Below are 21,251 nucleotides of genomic sequence, written 5' to 3' on the forward strand. Positions count from 1 at the left end.
TTCAGCTTTGGTGCATATTGTAGCCTGCAGATTTCCCGTATATGAAATTGAAAAACTTTTCCGCATATGAACGAAAAGCTGCAACTGATGCGTTTTATAGTAGCAGCTTTTCTTGAAAGCTTTCCGCGAAAGTTCTTACGGCCAATGGAAAATGAAAATTACTTATTATCGCTGACCGTAAATTAGTTTTTAAATTCAATTCTATCTTATAATGCTATATAATATACCCCACTATTGTACAAGAATCTAGAGATAGAGATTCAGTCAACTACTTTTAACTCTACGGTGGAGTAGTATTAATTTATACATTCACTTTTGAAATATAAAATATTCATTTTTGATATAAATTACATGTTGTTTTTTTTAGTTGGTCAAAAAGCTTAATAGGTATAGTAAAATACGTCTGTTGACATATCATTTAGACCAGGGATGGCGAACCTTTTTATGTACGCGTGCCGAAATTTCCCAAATATTATTTTTCAACTGTATGACGTGCCGAGCAGTTTTTAATGAGGAAAAGAATTTTTAAAAATTCTATTAAAAAAATGATGATGTTCTAGATACCACTCACAAAACATACTACACGTATATTGCTTTATCACTTTTTTAATTACGCCATACATTTCGGTCCACCAATTTTGAAACTGTCTGCCAAAATTACTACTACCTACTAGCTTCACCAAGTTTTTGTTTCTTATTTGGTGGCGCGGCATCCTCCGCCGCCTGATGAGGTTAGTGTAATAATATTATATGTGATGCATTAAGTCTAAGGACAGACATATGCAATTATACATGATACGTAATCTTTATTCTTGAAGAGTATTTGCCTGCTATTTTGTATACAATGCGATCTGTCATTTATTATTATTATAGGTATTTTTTTTCTCTTCAAACGTGTGAGCGAAGATCATCCCGCGTGCCACCAGTTGTACGCGTTACTTAGGTTCACCACCCCTGATTTAGACGATGAACCCTATATATAAATGTTAATTCTTCAATTCTTTGTCAATATATCGCTCAATAACTATAAACGACAATTCAGAATTGATAATAAAATCAATGTCATTTTTGTCATGATTATCTTGTTATAATATTTCACTTATATAATATAGTATGCTATTGATAGAATATTATGATTAATAAATATGTTAATAAAATAAAAAATGTGAATTCTAAAATTTATTATACATGTAAAATTTACTTAGTTACCCATCCACATAATTATATCCAACTTAGTACTATGTGAATTATAACTAAATATTATGTCTAATCTAATAATGTTTGTTATTATGGACTGATTTCCAGGAGGGGTGCGGACGATGGGTCCCTCTGGCAGGCGAGCTAGTCGTGAGAGGATCCGAAGTTGTCGGTACTGCGGGAGACACCGGTCACGCCCTTCTCTTGGACTGCCGATTCGAGTTACCATTTGGTAAGATTGTCATATTCCTTTCTGCACATATCAGATTCGCTTACTGTTTGGCACTTTGACAAAAGTTCTAGGATTTTATTTTCCATTATTTGTGTATGCAATATGTGTAAAGTTATTCATTTGAAATTCGTCGTATTTTGTAGTAGAAAGTGCTTATATTTAATAATTTATGTGAAGAAATAACTCTTTATTAATTTATTATAAGAGTATACGGGTTGTTGAACGCAACAACTGAAAAAATTTGCTTCAAATAGTACGAAGTCAGAAATCAGCTGTATATTATAGGAACTGTGTGAACAAGGTAATATTACCCGGAGAGACGCAAAAGTGCTGCATTTCCATTAATCCATCAGAAAAGTTACTTCGGGGGATTTCTAGTCATGCGAGACTGTTGCATTTTTGCGCATATTATGGCTACGTCTAAACCGTCCCTATAATAAACATATAATCTGCAATTTCCTGTTACTAAACGCAGTGTTATAATAATTATTATTGTCGGGTATATACGATGTATTATCAAACATATAAAGTAATGATTACCATTTTTTTTAAAACCGACGTAAAGTTCATAGTGGTAACTGATTGTATTATTCTACCATAAATAAAATTAGTGTAACAAAATATCAATTCAATTTTTATTCAAAAAAATTAACTAACAATCTTTTTAATGATTTAAAAACATTTTTTTTTTGTAATATTAGTAAGTATAACATTTTAAAATTAATAATATATTAATTTTAACGTGGATTTTCTATATTATCAACAGCATAGATCTCTACCCAATTTATGTTTTCTTAAAGTATAGTATTAATTACTCTCAAAATTTACATTTATAGTTTATCTGCCGTCAAAAAGAGATCATGATTTTTATTTATATTAAAAGACTAATTACCTTTCCTAATGTTTTTTTTTTAATATAACATTAGGCTATAACATAAATATTTTTTTTATTCTGTAGATAATAGTTCTTTTTCATTAACATGAGTGTATTATTTATTAAAAGTATACCAAAGTTTTCTAGTTTATAATAATTTATGGTTAATTTTTGTTTATTATTATTATTGTCGGTAAATTTTTTATTGTACATGAATATCTATTATGTGTATCATGAATGCTATTTTCGCGATGTAATCGCGTGATATTTTTTTTATTCCCATTATAAAACATATATCAATATAAACACAATCAGATCATTACTTATACATATAAATATGTGCGATGCAGGGTCATGTACGCGTCTGGGTGTATTCAGAAGTCTGTCTCTCAATTCGTCCTTGCGATCATCATCCCTGGCCACCCCTTACGAACAGCATAAACCACGCGAGCCTTACGAAAGCTACAAGCCTTCCGAACTATATCCAAGTAGAACACCTAGTTCTCTATACAATTATATAACTTCTAGTGAACTATACTCAAGATATAAATCAATAGATTTTTATAACACAGAATGTAAATCGAGTGAGATTAACAATACTGGAAGTAAATCTTCAATTCTTGAAGCTTGTAAAAATTACTACAATCTGAGAACGTCTACTAAGAGAGTAGTGGAAAGAGATGTTTACGATGATTATAAGACCAGGGAGTTGTACGCGGGACTTAAAACGACGGCTATCTGCAATGGGACAAGTAAAAGTGTTGGTGTGCCCAGGAGGACGACGAGCCTTCGTACCTTCGAAGATGTTCACGGTAAAAGTCGCCCGTCTGTCGTAACCCGCCCACTGTTACGCACCGCACGTGTCTGTTTCTTGCTCTATTTTGACCAAATACACGTCGCACTATGTGCTTGCATCACAATCGTTCGTCAAAATTCATTATTATCCATTTTTCAGGAACAAACTATTTTAAAACCAGGTCCGACTATAGATAATCCGGGGCACTGAATTTCGCGCATATCGAAGGTAGTACTAGTTATTGAATATTTCAAATGTAATAAGGTAACATATTTTAACCCAATAAAGATTTTTGATTTTATATTATGTTTAAACCGATAAATTAATTAAAATAAATCACAATGAATTTTCACCAAGTACAGTTAACAACATGAAAAGTAACAAATCAATTAACCTATTACCGCGTATTTAATATGATATAATCATCATTTTCTACAAACATTCTACCATATTACACTTAAAGTATGAGCAATAACTAGGACTACAATCAAATATTTACAGTTTTTTGTCACAGTTTGACTATAGTGAGCCTTGATTATGACCCAACAGAAGCGATAACCCCGCGTCAAGGTTCCGGTATTTATATGTTCTCATTGACTTAAGTTTTGTATTATTATTCCATTTGAGTATTTTTTGCGACCTGAGTTTTTCCTTTTTTATCTTCAGGTACTTACTATACGCAGTCACAAATGGCAAATGCTTAGTAATACAAAATACAATCGATTCTCGTTTTTATAAAAAAAATATAACATGTATTTATAAACGAGAATTATTATACTTGTATGATGTATCAATATGAATTTACCACTGTTGACTGAGCATAATGCCTTAAGATATCGAAAAACGAAACCCGGGCCATAAAAAATTACTAAATTTGAATACAACAAAACTTAAATTAAATATTTTTTAAATTCACACCAAGTACCCTCAGTCGATAGTTTTAATATATTATGTTATTGTTGACGGCAAAAGTAAATTTTATTATACAATGACATGACGTAGTTATCCCATTTCTATTTCATCGTAAAACACAATTAATTAACTAAATTGTTCATAAGATTAACGCACAGCCTCACAATTAGTATACTTATTAGAAGAAAAAAATCATATTGAACTTATAATATAATATTATATCACAGTGCGCCTTTATACTTTACCACGTGCACATTTACAATTTCTATGAATACATTACTAGTTATATAAGATATTATTTCAAATTACATTAATATTTTTGTCAATGGGGTTTAATCTTTTTCCGTATGTATATTTTTATATATCTGGTATATTTAATGTTACTGTGATTGCTCTTAATAATGGGTGTATAAAGTTATTATTTTATTAAAAATAAAATAAAAAATCGAGACAATAAGTATACGCGATGTTTATTAGATTATTATTCCGCGTATCAAACAGTCAATCTGTTGGATTGAAATAAATTAGTGTTTATTTCAAAAGTAATAATATTGCATACGTTTTTGATAACAGGTTCATTCATTTTTTATTTTAAAATATGAATGGGGTAACTTTATGTATATATTACGAAAATTTTAAAAACTTATTATAAACTGCAACCTTTTATAAATGAAATTGTTTAAATATATCGGGAGACTCAGTTCTTTTTTTATATAAAACAGTTTTCAATGATTTATGGTTATATTTTAAAGAATACAATATAACAGCTGAGTCCTCTCGGCAATATTACAATTTGGGCTATGAGATTAAATTTAATGATAAACTTGGATAAATTACCTCTTCCTTCTTGTCATAATTGTAAAACTTCCACAAAAAATCTTTTTTGTATAATATCAGCGTCAGGTGAGTAGGTACGTATTTTTAAATGGAAAAAATAACAAGAAGAAACATCTTATATTAAACATCAAAGGATACTGACTACAATATTTTTAGACGTCGTTATTTTGTATATTTTAAATGCTCATATAATATTATATTGCCAGCTACAGGTTAGGTATTATCAACAAAAATATAATTCAGGCAGACTTAATTATTTAATTACATTTAAACTCTTTGCCATTTTGATAATATAATAATTATAATACATGTACGTAGACAGAGGAGGGTTTGAAATCATTGAAAAATAATTTACATTTTTCGTTTATTCTTTTGATTGCAAAAATAATATTTTTTACAGAAAATATGTATAATAAATATTTTGATATCCCTTCTTATTGTTTGTGTGTACTAAGAAAAATAATATATTATTAAATCTGAGAATTTGCCAACGGAGCTACCTATTTTACTGTGGTTGATATTGTTTATCATTACTTTCGTGTGATGGCATTATATTAACAGTCTCAGAAAATGCTCCATCAAATTTAACGTCTCAGGAAAAACCCCTTTATACCTTTCGGAAACCAAATTTTCAAAATTCATATCATCAGCACAAATGCAGCTCGTACCTATTTCCCCCACAATATATTATATGGCTAATTATTATACGCTGACACGAAGCACGACTTAAAGGAATGCGCTTAAATAATATACATAGAAAACTATAATATATTTTTAAATCATACTTATCGAAACGCTTGGAACAATACCGCCGGAATACATTTATTAAAAACTAAAAAAAATATTTAATATTTTTTTCCTTCAAATAAAATATTATATAAATTTTCCCCTTTAAATAAAATATATATCTTCTAAAGGTAAACCAAGAAGGCGTAGGTTGTGACATTTATCAATATTAGTTTTGTTAATACAGCCGCGAGCTTATGAATGATTAACTATGTACCTACGGAAAATAAGGCTTATTTAACAGACGTCAACAATGAATAAAGCATAATATTGTCGATGTTTAAGTACACCAGTTAATTCTGAAACAATATGTTACATACGCCTTCTTGACTTCTTGGAAACCTTTGCTCAAAAACAGGTTAATGCTTTTTGTTAGTAATTTCAAGACAAATATTATATTCCTATTTTTTATCATTAAAGTCATCTTACAAATTTTAAATAATGTCATACAAAAACATAATTATATTATGTATAATTTAATATTGAAATACTACATATTATAATTTCCTTCAATTAATATACGAGTAATCTGTAAATTGTATGACTATCTCTGACAAATGGATTGCTGAAAATAATTTAAGATTAAATTTATATTACACGAAAAAAATATTATTAAAAACGATTTTATGAAATATTTTAGCGGTATTTTTCTCGCCTTAAAAAATATTAGCTTCATTAAAGCCAATAAAAAGCAGTTTGCTGAAAATAATTTAATTAGATTTAAATAATATCTTAGTGGAATGTTTGTCTTTAGGAATGATTTGCATCTGAATGATTGTTTCATTTTAAAATACATTTTAAAATTATTATTATGATATTTTTCTTGTGTTTACTTTCTATGTGTATTTATGTGACAATTTTGTACAGTATTTATGGATAAACAATAGTTATTTATGACATTTTATCCGTAACTTTCATAAAAAAAAAATATATAAAAAGACCAATATCTACAAAGTTTACATCGATTATTATAACTAGTAATAAGTTTAATAAATATTATACTGTATTATTTATTACACTAAGTAGATTACGTAAAAAAAGATTTTTCGTATTGATTTCATTTTAAATGACTATTATATTATGTTAATTATATATAATGTTAACTATCAGTTATAAATGAAAGATGTAATATATAATTATTCGTAATTGGTGAAATACGATATTTCAGTACCTACCTAAATAAATATTAATTAATTTTCATAATTCCATACGATTTAATTTATTTGAATAGTTATATAAAACATAGTAACAAAAAAACCGTAACATGTTATAACATGCTATTTTAATAAAAATAATATTGTGTAAATTAAAATAATAAGTTGTTGAATGTTAGGTAGCTAACTTATATAACACAAATTTTACGGTAGGTATGTATTATATATTATAACGTTAAGGACTTTTAGTGATAGAATTACGAAACATGCAATTAAATACAATATAATGAAGAATTTAATTTCAATTAATTAATATGTAAGTACGTATTAAATAAAAACAAGTGAAACATTTGGATTTCCACAGTTATAAAATGAGCCATCGTTGAGTGGAAATAAGGATATAATTCCTTTGTGGGTATGATTAAAAATTCATTGTTTTGTAGATTTATTCTATACAAAAGGCGCCTATCGACGGTAGTTTATCTGATTTACGTATTAAGCGGTTAATTGTTACAATAAGTTATCCGTCTAAACTATCAAAAAGTGCTATGTTTTAACAGCCCCTGTCTTGGCTGTGTTAACTTCTAGAGCGAGATAGACAGTTTTGACAGTTTAGACGGCGAACTTATTGTAACAATTATAATACTTTAATACATAAATATGATAAAGCCGCCTTGTATATAGAATATACCCATTGGAATGTTTTTTCAACTTTATAAAACATTGAGGGTAAATAAGAAAAATGTTAGTTCTTTAAATTATTATGTGTGATTATCGAGTCTCTACAAGTTTTTAAAAATGTTTTTTCGCATAACTTAGTTATTGATAATAATTTAATATCTAAAATATAATTAAGTCTGGAATAATTAATATTACCACATTTTCCGACGTTACTAAACCAACAAGATATTATTTTATACAGCAATTTAAATTAATTTCTCAAAATATATTGCCTCAAAGGTAATTCTTCAGTACATTGTATTAAGTTGCACGTTTAATAAATTCGTTACTAATTGTCATTAGTAAATATATAGCGGTTAATTTTTGATTTTTCTTGAAATATAATCTTATTAATGTTTCATTATATATATTTTTAATAAATAATTCAAAAGTTTGACGAATCTACTTTTTATATTAAATATTGTAATTTGAAATAAAATATATTTACTTAACGTGAATATTATGAAGAATAAAACATATTTAATTTTTACCTGCTGTTGACTACTGAAAAATCACGGCTAATTAACAATTCCAACAAGCACAATTCGTTTAATTTACACAATTATTCAAATCCCTACGTTGTTCAAAAATATAAATAAACTTTAATTGCCAAAGTAATAAATGATGAGAAACCATAATAAATTTTAATTAATAATGCGAAGAAAACAAATACTTCTACTTTATATAAGAGCAGGCAAATAAAAGCGTATTCGCCCTGTGTCGACGAAAAATGAGAGGTTACTTTGGAATATTGAGTAGGTATCTATCTACACAGACAGTGGTTACTTTATTACTAAAATACGGTGAGCTATTTTTGTGAGCTGATTACAACTCTCAGAGACAATTTATTTCATTTTGATGAGACTAAAAAGTTTATTTTTTAGTTGCTAACGAATAAATAAAACGTTATGTTTAATTTTATCTTAGTATACCTATTTAATACTTAATGTATTTAATTAAAATATTTTTTTATTCAAAGAAATATATTATACAACATAAAAATGAATGTGGTGTTCATTATAATTGAACATACATATTTTTTTGCTTTACCTCAGAAATATAGGTACATATATAATATTTTTTATGATTTTAATAAGTTGATTCTAGACAACACAAAGTAATTTTATAATACGACAAGGCTTTAAATTATACATAAAATGGAATTCGATACCAATTATTATTTTTAATTAACGCAAACATCTTCTTTTGATAATAATTATTATACATATATTGAAAATGCCTCATAAAGATATAAATGGAATACAACGATATACTGAAATCAATAGTATTACACCTACGTTAATAATTAATTGTATATCTTTTATATCTATTTATAAAAAGACCTACTAAGTATATTATTGTCTATATACCTACTCCCTTTTTTTTGGTAAATTGTCGATGAGATATATGAATTTTTCTATCTATGTAATAAGATAAGTGACGTTGGCAGGTCATGTGTTGCTGAGAGGTGGCACATTATAAAGGGTGGCAAATCAAAAAACGAATAAGAATATTACAACCTTTGAATAGTGGTAGTTTATCATAAAGCAAACGATGCCGTTGATTACTTACATCTTAGTTTAATAATAATGGAAGCAAAGATAATCCTCCCGAGCTATGCTATATTTATTCTGTTACAGTCAATGTCAATTTATGGCTCAGCTGAAATTTTCATAAGAAAAGCTCTACACATGTTAGCTTTTCAGTCCTCCACGTACATAAATACACCGTTATTTGAGCGCAGGTTTCGTGGAAATTGTTTGGACAATGACGTGTACTTCACGGTTATTGGAGATTTTTTTTTGCATTTGTCTGTCAAAGATAGGCAAAAATTAATATGTAAGTACCTAATAAAATAGATAGGTAAAATCTATTATCATATTATATTGTATTAGATATAACAAGTAGTCAACATCAAACCTTTTAATCAAGCAGTTCTCAAATAATCTCCTAATTCAATACTCCTTCCTCGTAAACTGTGCATGTCCGAGAATGTAAGAAGAATTTTTTCCCCCCTTAATCCAAATAAGATCATATGGGCCTCCACAGAGTGGAGGTTTGTATTAACAGATTTTGTTTTTACGAGAAATGGATGTCAGCCACTTGCTCAATCTATTAGGTCCATACTCTGACTCATACATAAATTGAAAAACAATATGTGTACTTGCCAGACCCAGGATTCGAACCTGGACCCACGACGCTATAGGCCGATGCTTAAGCCGCGCGGCCATCGTGGGCCTAAAATATTAAATACTTAACTCACATAGATAACTTAATTAATATTATCTAGACACATACATCCTCAAAATAAAATATAGTGTATAAGTGCATATATAAAACACCCATACAACAGTTATGTTATTATTAATCAATTATGTATCTATATAAAATTAAAAAATAGTTGCACGTTATACATAATTAAAATGGTGATCCTGACGGAAAATGACAAACAACTTCATAAATATCTAACAAATTTGCATATAATTTGAGACAAAAAATGTCTGCCTACTGGCGGCACTTTGCCTAAGGACGTCATTGTGCGTAATTATCATACTATTTTTACCAATTTTATCGTACGTCATCAACGTCTTTAAAACTTAATCATCCTAACAGGAATAATTACGTTAAATAACTGAAAAAATATTATAATAATATTAAGTTATCTAGCAGTTGTTAGCAAAACTACTAAAATTAAAAGCTAGTTACAAAACATCTTTAAAATAAATTTATTCAAAAAAGCAATTTTGTACCGATTTAAATATTCAATGTGCAAAAACGACGATTTTTATAAAAAATATAATATTCCTTTTTTCATAACGGTTAATGCAATAACTGAATAGAGCTACCATAAATTTACTAAGTACATACTTAATTATAGTCAACAAAATTTAAAAAAAAACTATCTTACAAAAAATTGCGATTATAAAAAAATTATTTAAATTAAAAAAAAAAAATGAAAGATGTTGTCATCCTGTATTCAGTATTGGATACACGATGTATATTATTCGATTCCATAACAATACAAATTGTTTTTGAAAATATTTGCCTCGCTTTTTTGGCATGCCTCCAGATTTGATAATATTATCTGAAACCCGTTTTCAAAATGGGGCCTGAATATTAAACCGGCCATATAATAATAATGTTCATGGAATAAAATGTACTATTATATTACTAAATTACGACTACTGTAAAATATATGTGTCATTCGTTAATTTATTTATTACATTTTAAGGATCCCAAATAATGGTCCATAATTTTAATATAGTCAATATCAGTAGATGTTAAAGTTATATTAGTTAGCACAATTTAAAAATTGATTTACAGGTATTAACCGAAATAAATGAGTCGCCTAGCTAGGCTCTAGACAGACTCTATGGTCATAACTCACATTTTGCAATTTTGTTATTTTTGAGTTGAATGTACTAAGTGATTTTATAGGCATTAATCTATATTATAAAGAAACATAGTTGGGTATCAAAAGTCACTTTAAACCATGTAAAAATCGTCGACAAAGTTAACCTTTGTTGTCATAACTCACAATATTTTTTTCAGTGATAATGAAAGTTCTGTCACCAAATCCTTTCTAACCAATCAGGGAGTTCTATTTCGTATAGTATGCTATGTGTATGCAGCCCTAGGAGTATTATATATATTTCAAAAAATAAAGTAAATTGACTCACTCATTAATATTCAAGGGAGTTCAATACTTATCTTTTAATTATTAAACTCGTAGTTCTCTGGTGTTTTTTTGCGACTATCTCAAAGCTCGAATTTTGTAATATGTGAGTTATGACTCTAGGCAACTCATTAGTATTTTATACAATATAATTTACATTATATAGTTTATAAAAAATACTTTTATGATAATAAACTTTAGAATCTGGTTATTTTCTTAAATTATACAAAATAATATTTATTTTAACTGTTTTTCAATTTTCCTAAATATATTTTAACAGTAATATTATTATACACAAAACTTTGATTTTTGGAAATATATGTTTACAATTACTTTTTGAATATTCAAGATATTTCTTGGAAATTTACCAAACCACGAATAAATGTAAATAATAGTTAGCTGTCTTTATACATTATATTTTTGAATTAAATTTATGAAATTTTATTAAACCTTTCATAAAAAAACATGGTGGCTGGAATTTAATTTAGTATTATAATTTTTAAATTCGAAAAATATATTAACACTAGTACCATAAGCAATCAACTTATATATTATTCAAACATTTAAGAATAAAAAAAAGGAATATATTATATTTTGTAAAAACCTCAGAAACATAACTACCGATTTAAGAAAATGTGTAAAATTTTGCTTAATGTGTTACATTAAGTCGTATTATTTGTTATTTTTTAAATCAAAATAGGCATATAGAGTTAGAATATAAAGCACTTTCAATAATTATTACGCATAACTTAAATAAAATTATACAAATAAACAAATTATTAGGAGAAAAATAGAAATACATCGTTATTTTCATACTTATATATTATATAATTATATATATTTTTTAGAGTTATTAATAACCATTTCATTGCTTTTTCGTAAAAGGTGTTTGTCAGTAATTTAGAACAATCACAAACACCCAGGCTTTGAGAAAATCACATAAATATTGTATCCTCACTGGGAAACGAACCCAAAACTCTCGGGTGGAATGCCAGCGCCTTACGTACTGCACCACGAGAGCCACCTTATTCTCATATATTATAAATACTTAGTAAAAAAAGATATATATTTTTAATAGCATTCTAATAGTTTAATATGTATTCAGAGTGACATGAAACATGATTCAATAAGAATATACTTAATAGTTGCTGTACAATTAATCTGGTTTATTCATTTTTTGCAAATTCACCAAGCAGCATTTGACAGATTGTATCCGTAAATAAGCAAAGATGGTGGTCGCGTGACTGTTTTGCCGCGGAAAATAAAACTTGCCAGTGTGGTAAACAAAAGGACGCACGCGATCCGACCTCACTGTATATTACACACCCCTAGCACGCCGCAATGAACTGGTATGGTAAAAAATCAGTTCTTGAAACAGTTGCTATTGTTACCTATTTGCAAATGAAAATTTACACCAATTATTTTTTTTCCTTCGACCAATCAAACATCGTTAGCCACCCAAAGTATTGAAGAAACTCTTGTGTTCTATAACAATGCAGCCTTAGTATGAACAATTACAAGATAAAAAGAACTTTTTAATACAAAGTTTTTAAATTTTCTGTTGAATCATATAAACTTGACTTGACTAGCAAATTTGTACTTTATAGAAATACTGAATAATAAAATGTCATTTCATATTGATTTTCATAGTACCGCACGTATATATTATGTAATAATTTAGTTACTAGGACCCCCTAGCAACCAATAATGGTATCAAAATAACTTTTCATGCAAAACAGAATTATCAGAAAATGACTTCAATTCTACTTAAAGATGGCTAAAAGTAATAAAGAAATGCATTGGCATCGTGTTCTGATATATTATAAAATTTTCAAATGTCTAGCTAGTCGGAAAGTTAGTTAAAAATCAATTGCAAGATTTGTACTGGACAAACAACCACCGGATAAATAAGAACATGACCTAAGAAAAACGTTGTAATAATAATAATAATAATAATAAATGTGAAAACACCTCATACCTATTAGAAAAAAAAAACAAAAAATAATATAACGGTCGACGGGACTCGAACCCATATCCACTAGATTTGCGCCAATGATCGCAACGAAATTAACTAGTAGTTTTTACATATTGTTCAAACACTTAAATTATTTTTAATTAAATATTTCTTTATTTAAAGAATAATTCACAAGATTTAAGCATGTTACATTATAATTATTGGACATAAATAATATTTTGAAAACGCTACTGAGAAAATATATAGTAACCATTAGAAAAAATATTTTTGATATTTTCTCCGAAATGTTTTCAAAATGATATATGTTCAATAATTAGAATTTTATATTATTAAATCTATCATAGTGGTATATGTGGATGGGCGCGATACCCAAGAGATGCAGGATCGATTCCTTGTGGTGTTTTACTTTTTTCAAAAAGATTTTTTCTATTGGTTAAAATATATTTTCTCAGAAGTGTTTTCAAAATTGTGTTTACTTAAATTATTATTTAGTATATTGTGTCTCCCCATAATTACCAAGTGGTAAATTATCCATTGGTCCCCGTCATTGGTCCCGGGTTCGAACCCCGAGTCTATCGAAAAAATCATATTATGTTATTTTCCAATATATGTTTTGACCTACATTATAGTATCGATTGAATAGATTGAGTAAGTGTCTAAAATCCATTTTTTGTTTAACTATCAATCTATGTCTGATTTATATAAGTATACACATTATAATTTATATAAATTTTACTCTTTATAAACCTATATTCGACCGCAGGTTCCAGTAAATACATCTCACCATTCCAGACCAGTCTTATTAATTCATTAGCATATTGAGTGTAGTGAAAGCCTTTGATACGCCAAGAAACTTCTTGTAGTCTTACCTTTGGTAGCTTTCATCTTATTTTTGTAAAATATAACCTTAGCTTATACATATTATAAGATCTCTATCATGGAGTGTAAAATACTGATATTACCATTTCCGCTTTATGGTGAAGGTTATGGACCATCACGTAGAGGAGAGGGTAAAATTATTATCCTTCACACTCATAGTTCATAGATTTAGAAAACAGCGTTTTATCCATACATTGCTAAAAAAAAATGCTAAAATGCTATGGTATAATATATTCAATGAATTCTATCTGGTCTATTTTATCTTTTCTTAGATAAATATTTTAAATGATAAATATTTAAAATAATATTTATATAAATTAATTGCACTGTTTGTCTAAATAGAAGTCCCAAAAGATTTGAAAAAGCTTCTCATACTGTGTGGTATGTATTGTTGTTCAATTTAATAAAATGCATTTTTTTGTAGTACTTATTCTATTTTTAATAAATAAATTAGTACCGGTTTCCTCTGCCTCAGAGGGATATTTTCAACTTTATGTGGTAACTGTGTGGTATGTCATCAACGATTTCCCAATACTAGAAAATAGGCGATGAGCTCTCAGAGCTCTGTATAGAAATCATAATTACGAAATTGACCTTCAAGCACCTCACAAAATACGAATATAATTAATAGCACACTTCACCTAAAAACTGTACTCGAGTAAATTTTTCAACATCAGCATAAATGCGAATATGTAGATAAATCAATGTTATTAACTCTATCAACCACCTTTTACGAAAAATCGAGAAAAGGGTTATTTAATTTTTTTTGGAAACTCCCTGTTTTATCTCAGTCCCTAGTTTTTTTGCCAAACTTTTAATGTAAGGTTATGAAAATTTTTGTGATGATATTATTATGTATGGATATTGTAATATTGTAAAATCCAACGCTCAAATAATTATGGGTAGCCATTGGATTATAACCACTCTCCAGGTAATAATAAGTCTCCGTTATTTATTGCTAAATAAAATTCATCACCAACACCAGAATCCAACTTAGTAGCCTCCAGTGAGGGTATTCTGACATATCACTTAACATCAAAAAAGTGATATATGTGATAAATATATCACATTTTTTGTAGTACTTATTCTATTTTTAATAAATAAATTAGTACCGGTTTCCTCTGCCTCAGAGGGATATTTTCAACTTTATGTGGTAACTGTGTGGTATGTCATCAACGATTTCCCAATACTAGAAAATAGGCGATGAGCTCTCAGAGCTCTGTATAGAAATCATAATTACGAAATTGACCTTCAAGCACCTCACAAAATACGAATATAATTAATAGCACACTTCACCTAAAAACTGTACTCGAGTAAATTTTTCAACATCAGCATAAATGCGAATATGTAGATAAATCAATGTTATTAACTCTATCAACCACCTTTTACGAAAAATCGAGAAAAGGGTTATTTAATTTTTTTTGGAAACTCCCTGTTTTATCTCAGTCCCTAGTTTTTTTGCCAAACTTTTAATGTAAGGTTATGAAAATTTTTGTGATGATATTATTATGTATGGATATTGTAATATTGTAAAATCCAACGCTCAAATAATTATGGGTAGCCATTGGATTATAACCACTCTCCAGGTAATAATAAGTCTCCGTTATTTATTGCTAAATAAAATTCATCACCAACACCAGAATCCAACTTAGTAGCCTCCAGTGAGGGTATTCTGACATATCACTTAACATCAAAAAAGTGATATATGTGATAAATATATCACATTTTTTGTAGTACTTATTCTATTTTTAATAAATAAATTAGTACCGGTTTCCTCTGCCTCAGAGGGATATTTTCAACTTTATGTGGTAACTGTGTGGTATGTCATCAACGATTTCCCAATACTAGAAAATAGGCGATGAGCTCTCAGAGCTCTGTATAGAAATCATAATTACGAAATTGACCTTCAAGCACCTCACAAAATACGAATATAATTAATAGCACACTTCACCTAAAAACTGTACTCGAGTAAATTTTTCAACATCAGCATAAATGCGAATATGTAGATAAATCAATGTTATTAACTCTATCAACCACCTTTTACGAAAAATCGAGAAAAGGGTTATTTAATTTTTTTTGGAAACTCCCTGTTTTATCTCAGTCCCTAGTTTTTTTGCCAAACTTTTAATGTAAGGTTATGAAAATTTTTGTGATGATATTATTATGTATGGATATTGTAATATTGTAAAATCCAACGCTCAAATAATTATGGGTAGCCATTGGATTATAACCACTCTCCAGGTAATAATAAGTCTCCGTTATTTATTGCTAAATAAAATTCATCACCAACACCAGAATCCAACTTAGTAGCCTCCAGTGAGGGTATTCTGACATATCACTTAACATCAAAAAAGTGATATATGTGATAAATATATCACATTTATCGCTTTATGTATTCAGGTATTAAATTATTGCAAGAAATTAACTGTCAAAAATACTATATTTTAACATCCTCTCTTTTGGCTGTGATAACTTTTAGAGCGAGATGTGGGTATTTAAAAAAATAATCTACGTCACGGGTCATAGCTGCCGCGTCTATTTATTCATATAATTCAATTTATAATAGTTCTCCGCGAGTTGTAAAATATCGAGGGCAAGTAGTTATATATATTTTATTACGTATTAAAATTGTAGGTTATGTTGATATGTTCAATTCTTGTTTGACGTTTCAATACAAAATTTCGGAGTTTGGGTGGAAAAACCATGGACACGCCTGCACGAGCATACCCGAATTTGACCGAGTTTCGCAAATAAGAGACGTATTTAACATAAGAAGCAAACCAAAATAAATTTACCATGTTACGAATCACCAATTATTATGGTAGATAATCGCCTTGTGTAAGGAGTTGCTGCGTATTAATTTGGACCAATAAAAATAACGGAAAACTGTATTAACAGCTATAAATAGCTCTGCAAGAAATATATTCCCTCACCTCTATTTACCGCGGGTTCTTTTTACTATCATAGAGTGATTTTAGATTAAGGGTTAGTGTATCTAAAATATATATGACGGATAGATACAGAGTTTATATGAAAACAAATGGAGCCTTTCATATAAAGCTACTCGTAAGTACTTATAAGATATATGAATATTTCTTGTGAAACCGTTCTTAGTCGCGAGATGTCGTTTTTTCTACATAGTAAAACCATCGCAGTCTATGTCATCATAAACTTCTCCTATATTTTTATAAATTGAAGAAGAATCTCTTAGCCTCATGCCATGTACCTACCATTTTTGACATATAATGTACCAAAAACCCTTCTCAATATATTACATTCAAATATACCTAGCTCTCTTACATATATTTTTGTTTAATAAGCCGATCTAAATTAATGTCCATATGGGCTTAATGAGGGTTATGTAAAGCTTAATTTTAGTTTTCTTTGTCAATGTCGGTTTCAATGTAAATAATTATCTTACATACGTATGAGTTAATATAATTTAGAGAATTAATTCGCCATCACATTTATATTCCATATAACCTACATGGCGTATAAAAAACACTTGACGTACTGTGTAAAGAATCACTCAGGCTTGATGAAGACAATATAGGTGACCAAGACTCGATTTGAGCGGTGGAACTACCAAAAGATGAATAAAAAATATGTACACTTATGGGGATAAACAACTCAACCAGTCTCTGCATATTGATCGACGATATTAAATATATATTTCCTGTAGTGTCCAATTATGGAAAACTCACTAAAAATCTGACTACAATGATAATTTCCGCGATATCCATTTTTCAACATAGTCAGCTACTATATATCCGATGACGCAAACTCAATTAGTATAATTATTTCCTAAATATTCTTTTCAATAATATATTCTTTTCATTGTGAGTACGTCAATACATAATGGATCATATTTCATTGGACATGGCACTAGAATATAAGTTCCCGGTCTTTTAGTATCTCATTTTCTATATCGCTCCGCACAACATCTTATTAAATCGAGATTCAGACCTCGGAACAGTATCATAAGTATTTTAAAATAACAACTGCAACATATTCTTTTACCGACGGTTTACCCTGCAAATAAAGTCCTGCATCCATCGGAAAAACCACCAAAATCACGACTTCTTCATCTACAATACCATGCCTCCCACAGTGATGACCCCCTACATACTTTTTAATTGTGCTTATGTTTTACTGATTTATTTTAATTTCATGTTATATGGTTTCTATACATATTTGAAATGAAGTTTCGCAACTCATACTTCTAAAACCTTTCTTAAATTAAGACTTTCTATTTAATATGTGTATATAAAGATAAGCGAATAGTTTTATTATGTTAAATAGCATGAACTAAATACACAATAGATAGAGTAAAGGGCCTGTTTGGAATGTTTCTCAAAGTCTAATTACTTAAGGATTTAGAACATTTCTCCTTATAAACCCACCTGCCCCAAGTTTTGTAATCACATCTCGTATCCAAGAAACTAATAATTACTTACTTACTTTGCCTTACGATATATACACGGAGGGCTTTTGTTGAGGTTCACAGAAAATCTACGTTCAATTAAATGAATTGCATGGAAATGTATCAACCATTACGTAAATTCTTTTGATATAATTTTATTAATAATCAACCTTCGGGAATCATTAAATAGATATAATAGGCGGAATGATTTTACTGAAATCACAGCTCTTATTTGTAATTAAATATTTTTATTATATAATGAATAGGTTACACACAAGATTTTAGAATGGAATATTATTCTGTATTGTATATACATAATATCGTCACTGTTCTGGCAGAAGACACCAATTCAAAAAAATTACATATTGAGTTAGTTATACCAAAATGTTCCTTATTTAAAACTTTAGCGTCTGGAAACGTTCTTAATAAATAAACAGTCTTTATTTTAAAGTCATCCTTCTTACGATTACTTAATAAACTCACACGATAGACCATTTCCAACATTTTAACAACTTCAAAGTCAAAGTACTCAAAACTAGTATTCTCCAGTTAGTGTGTTCTGCCAGAACAGAGACGATAATATGACGTATAATAACCTCAAAAATATACCTAAAATACCTACTAAATGGAGCTTGGCTATCCAGAATTCACGTGGCTAATCTAGCATAGTATCTGCATTTCATACCAGGTCATGTATTAGCCCCAATAAAGAGTTTACAGTTTTTCATTGTATTTCAGGTACACATATCATTTTGTTGGCAGCCTCTAAAAAATATACTTATAACTGTTCTGTGAAAAAATGTCTAATATTATGTTGACCCTACAATTATTAGTAGGGCCCAGATTTGTATGCAACAAAAAACATGGATAAATGCATGCACGTATGCACCTAAAATCAATAAAATATGCACTAAAACCGAAGAAATATGCAGTTAAAAATTGACATTTTTTTTTGGGAAAAAATTGTAAATACCCACTTTACCCAATATTACTGACAAAAAATCGAATAACTAGTTAATAATTTTTCAACATGATACGATATCAGAACAAAAAACACAAACAAAGAATATAAAGTTAATCAATTACAATTTTCAAAATAGTTTTTTCACAAGTACCTACCTACAAATAATTGAATAATAAATGCAATGTAAACCAAACATAACTTAAAAAACAAAAACGACACACTTAACTATTCCCAAATACTATTTTCTGTTTTTTGCCAGAAAAAAAATTACATTATTTTTTTCAATATTATGCTCTGGCATTAAATTTTTCCGCATAGGTGTCTGTCAGTATTTTGTTTATATGCGGAAAACTACCTCTCAACGTCCATTTGGGCAAACTTTAAATAATAGTGCCCGAGTTGACTTTTTCCACTGATAAATCCACAGCTCGGAGATGGCATTAAAAATGCAAGTGTATCTAAACTATCTTCCTTCCTAATTTAGTTATATTTCGATAAAATAATTAAAAAAAACTAAAATTATACATTCAAAAGCTCTAAAATATGCATTTATTTATGAAATATGCACTTATGTCTCAAATATGCTCTCACGTCTCAAATATGCATTTATATGCACAATAAAATTTTATTTTTGGATTCTGTGTCTTTCAAAACAGATTTCTGTGCAACTATCATAGCTGTGTATACACCCTAACAAAACATGCACTAGCATATAAATCCAGACCCAAATTATTAGATTTACCTTAAAAGTGATATATTTTCCAATAATAGATTTATATTATTTGTATAAATTCGTTCGTTTTTTTTTACTTTTTTAACTTCCTAATTAACCGTGCACATATTTTATTTTAAATTACTATAGTACCTGAGGTGCAATTTTATTTACCATCTTTTTAATTTTAAGTAATTTAATAACATTAAATACTTAATTTAGAGGGAGTGCCTATCAATTACAAGTATTAAGTATTTAGTTGAAATATTTTTTTATTCAAGATTAAATGACATTACATTCGCAATTATTAATTGAAAATTATTAATGTAGATAAGCTTTATTGGTAAAGCTGTATGTTTGGTACTTTGGTTGTCAGCTAACTCGTCTGAGCTTTCACATAACAAGAAAGATTTTAATGAAACATGGTACATTCTTAAATCTTAAAAAATATATATTTAAATTTTATTCCTACTGTCTTAGTGTCGTTGTCAATCGTTTATTAGTTGGTCGATAGCTTTATTATTATTATATATTGTAATAAAAACATATTATTTACTAATTATATATAATATTTAAACGTGTTTGATCCTCAAAAATATCATATTGTTGGCCTCTACAGACTGGAGCTTTTATTAACAGATTTTTATTGTCTTCCTCGACTTATTAGGTCCATACTCTGGTTCCAAACTCTCATTAAAAAACAATATGTTTTTTTGCAAGGTTGAGTCCAACTCGGAATAATATATTTAATGAATAATATTTATTGTATAATATTGAACCTTTTCCACGAAGGTCCATCTATTGTGAGACAATAAAATATTTTTTAATACGATTAAGCGTGTAGGTTACTTATTCAAATATTGATTTCGGAAGAGTTTTTTTAATAAGCAAATTATTTGTCACATATGAATTAATTACAACATATTACAAGAGAGTAGTTACACATTTTGTATGTGACAGTAATGATTTACGACAATGGATTTTTTTTAAATATGCCTACCTAACAGCAAAAACAAAAATTGTATTTCACCCAAATAAAATGTGTTCACATTTTTAAGCTAATGGGTTTTTCTAATACTGTATACACACCTACACATTACTGTATTTCATAAAT

General features: G+C 28.4%; 1 protein-coding gene across 1 annotated transcript in view; it reads left to right on the forward strand.

The window, feature by feature from the left end:
• Window positions 1-21,251, forward strand: part of LOC147072883 (phorbol ester/diacylglycerol-binding protein unc-13-like) — a 211,580-nt gene that overhangs the window by 146,173 nt on the left and 44,156 nt on the right. Inside the window, exon 5 of the mRNA XM_085945790.1 lies at window positions 1,306-1,429. Within this exon, the coding sequence (XP_085801916.1) occupies window positions 1,306-1,429 (124 nt within the window). The remainder of the gene's footprint in view (window positions 1-1,305; window positions 1,430-21,251) is intronic.

Source organism: Rhyacophila brunnea, unplaced genomic scaffold, assembly GCF_057557595.1.
Source record: "Rhyacophila brunnea isolate RB1 unplaced genomic scaffold, BYU_Rbru_1.0 scaffold_19, whole genome shotgun sequence".
Taxonomy (NCBI): Eukaryota; Metazoa; Arthropoda; class Insecta; order Trichoptera; family Rhyacophilidae; genus Rhyacophila; species Rhyacophila brunnea.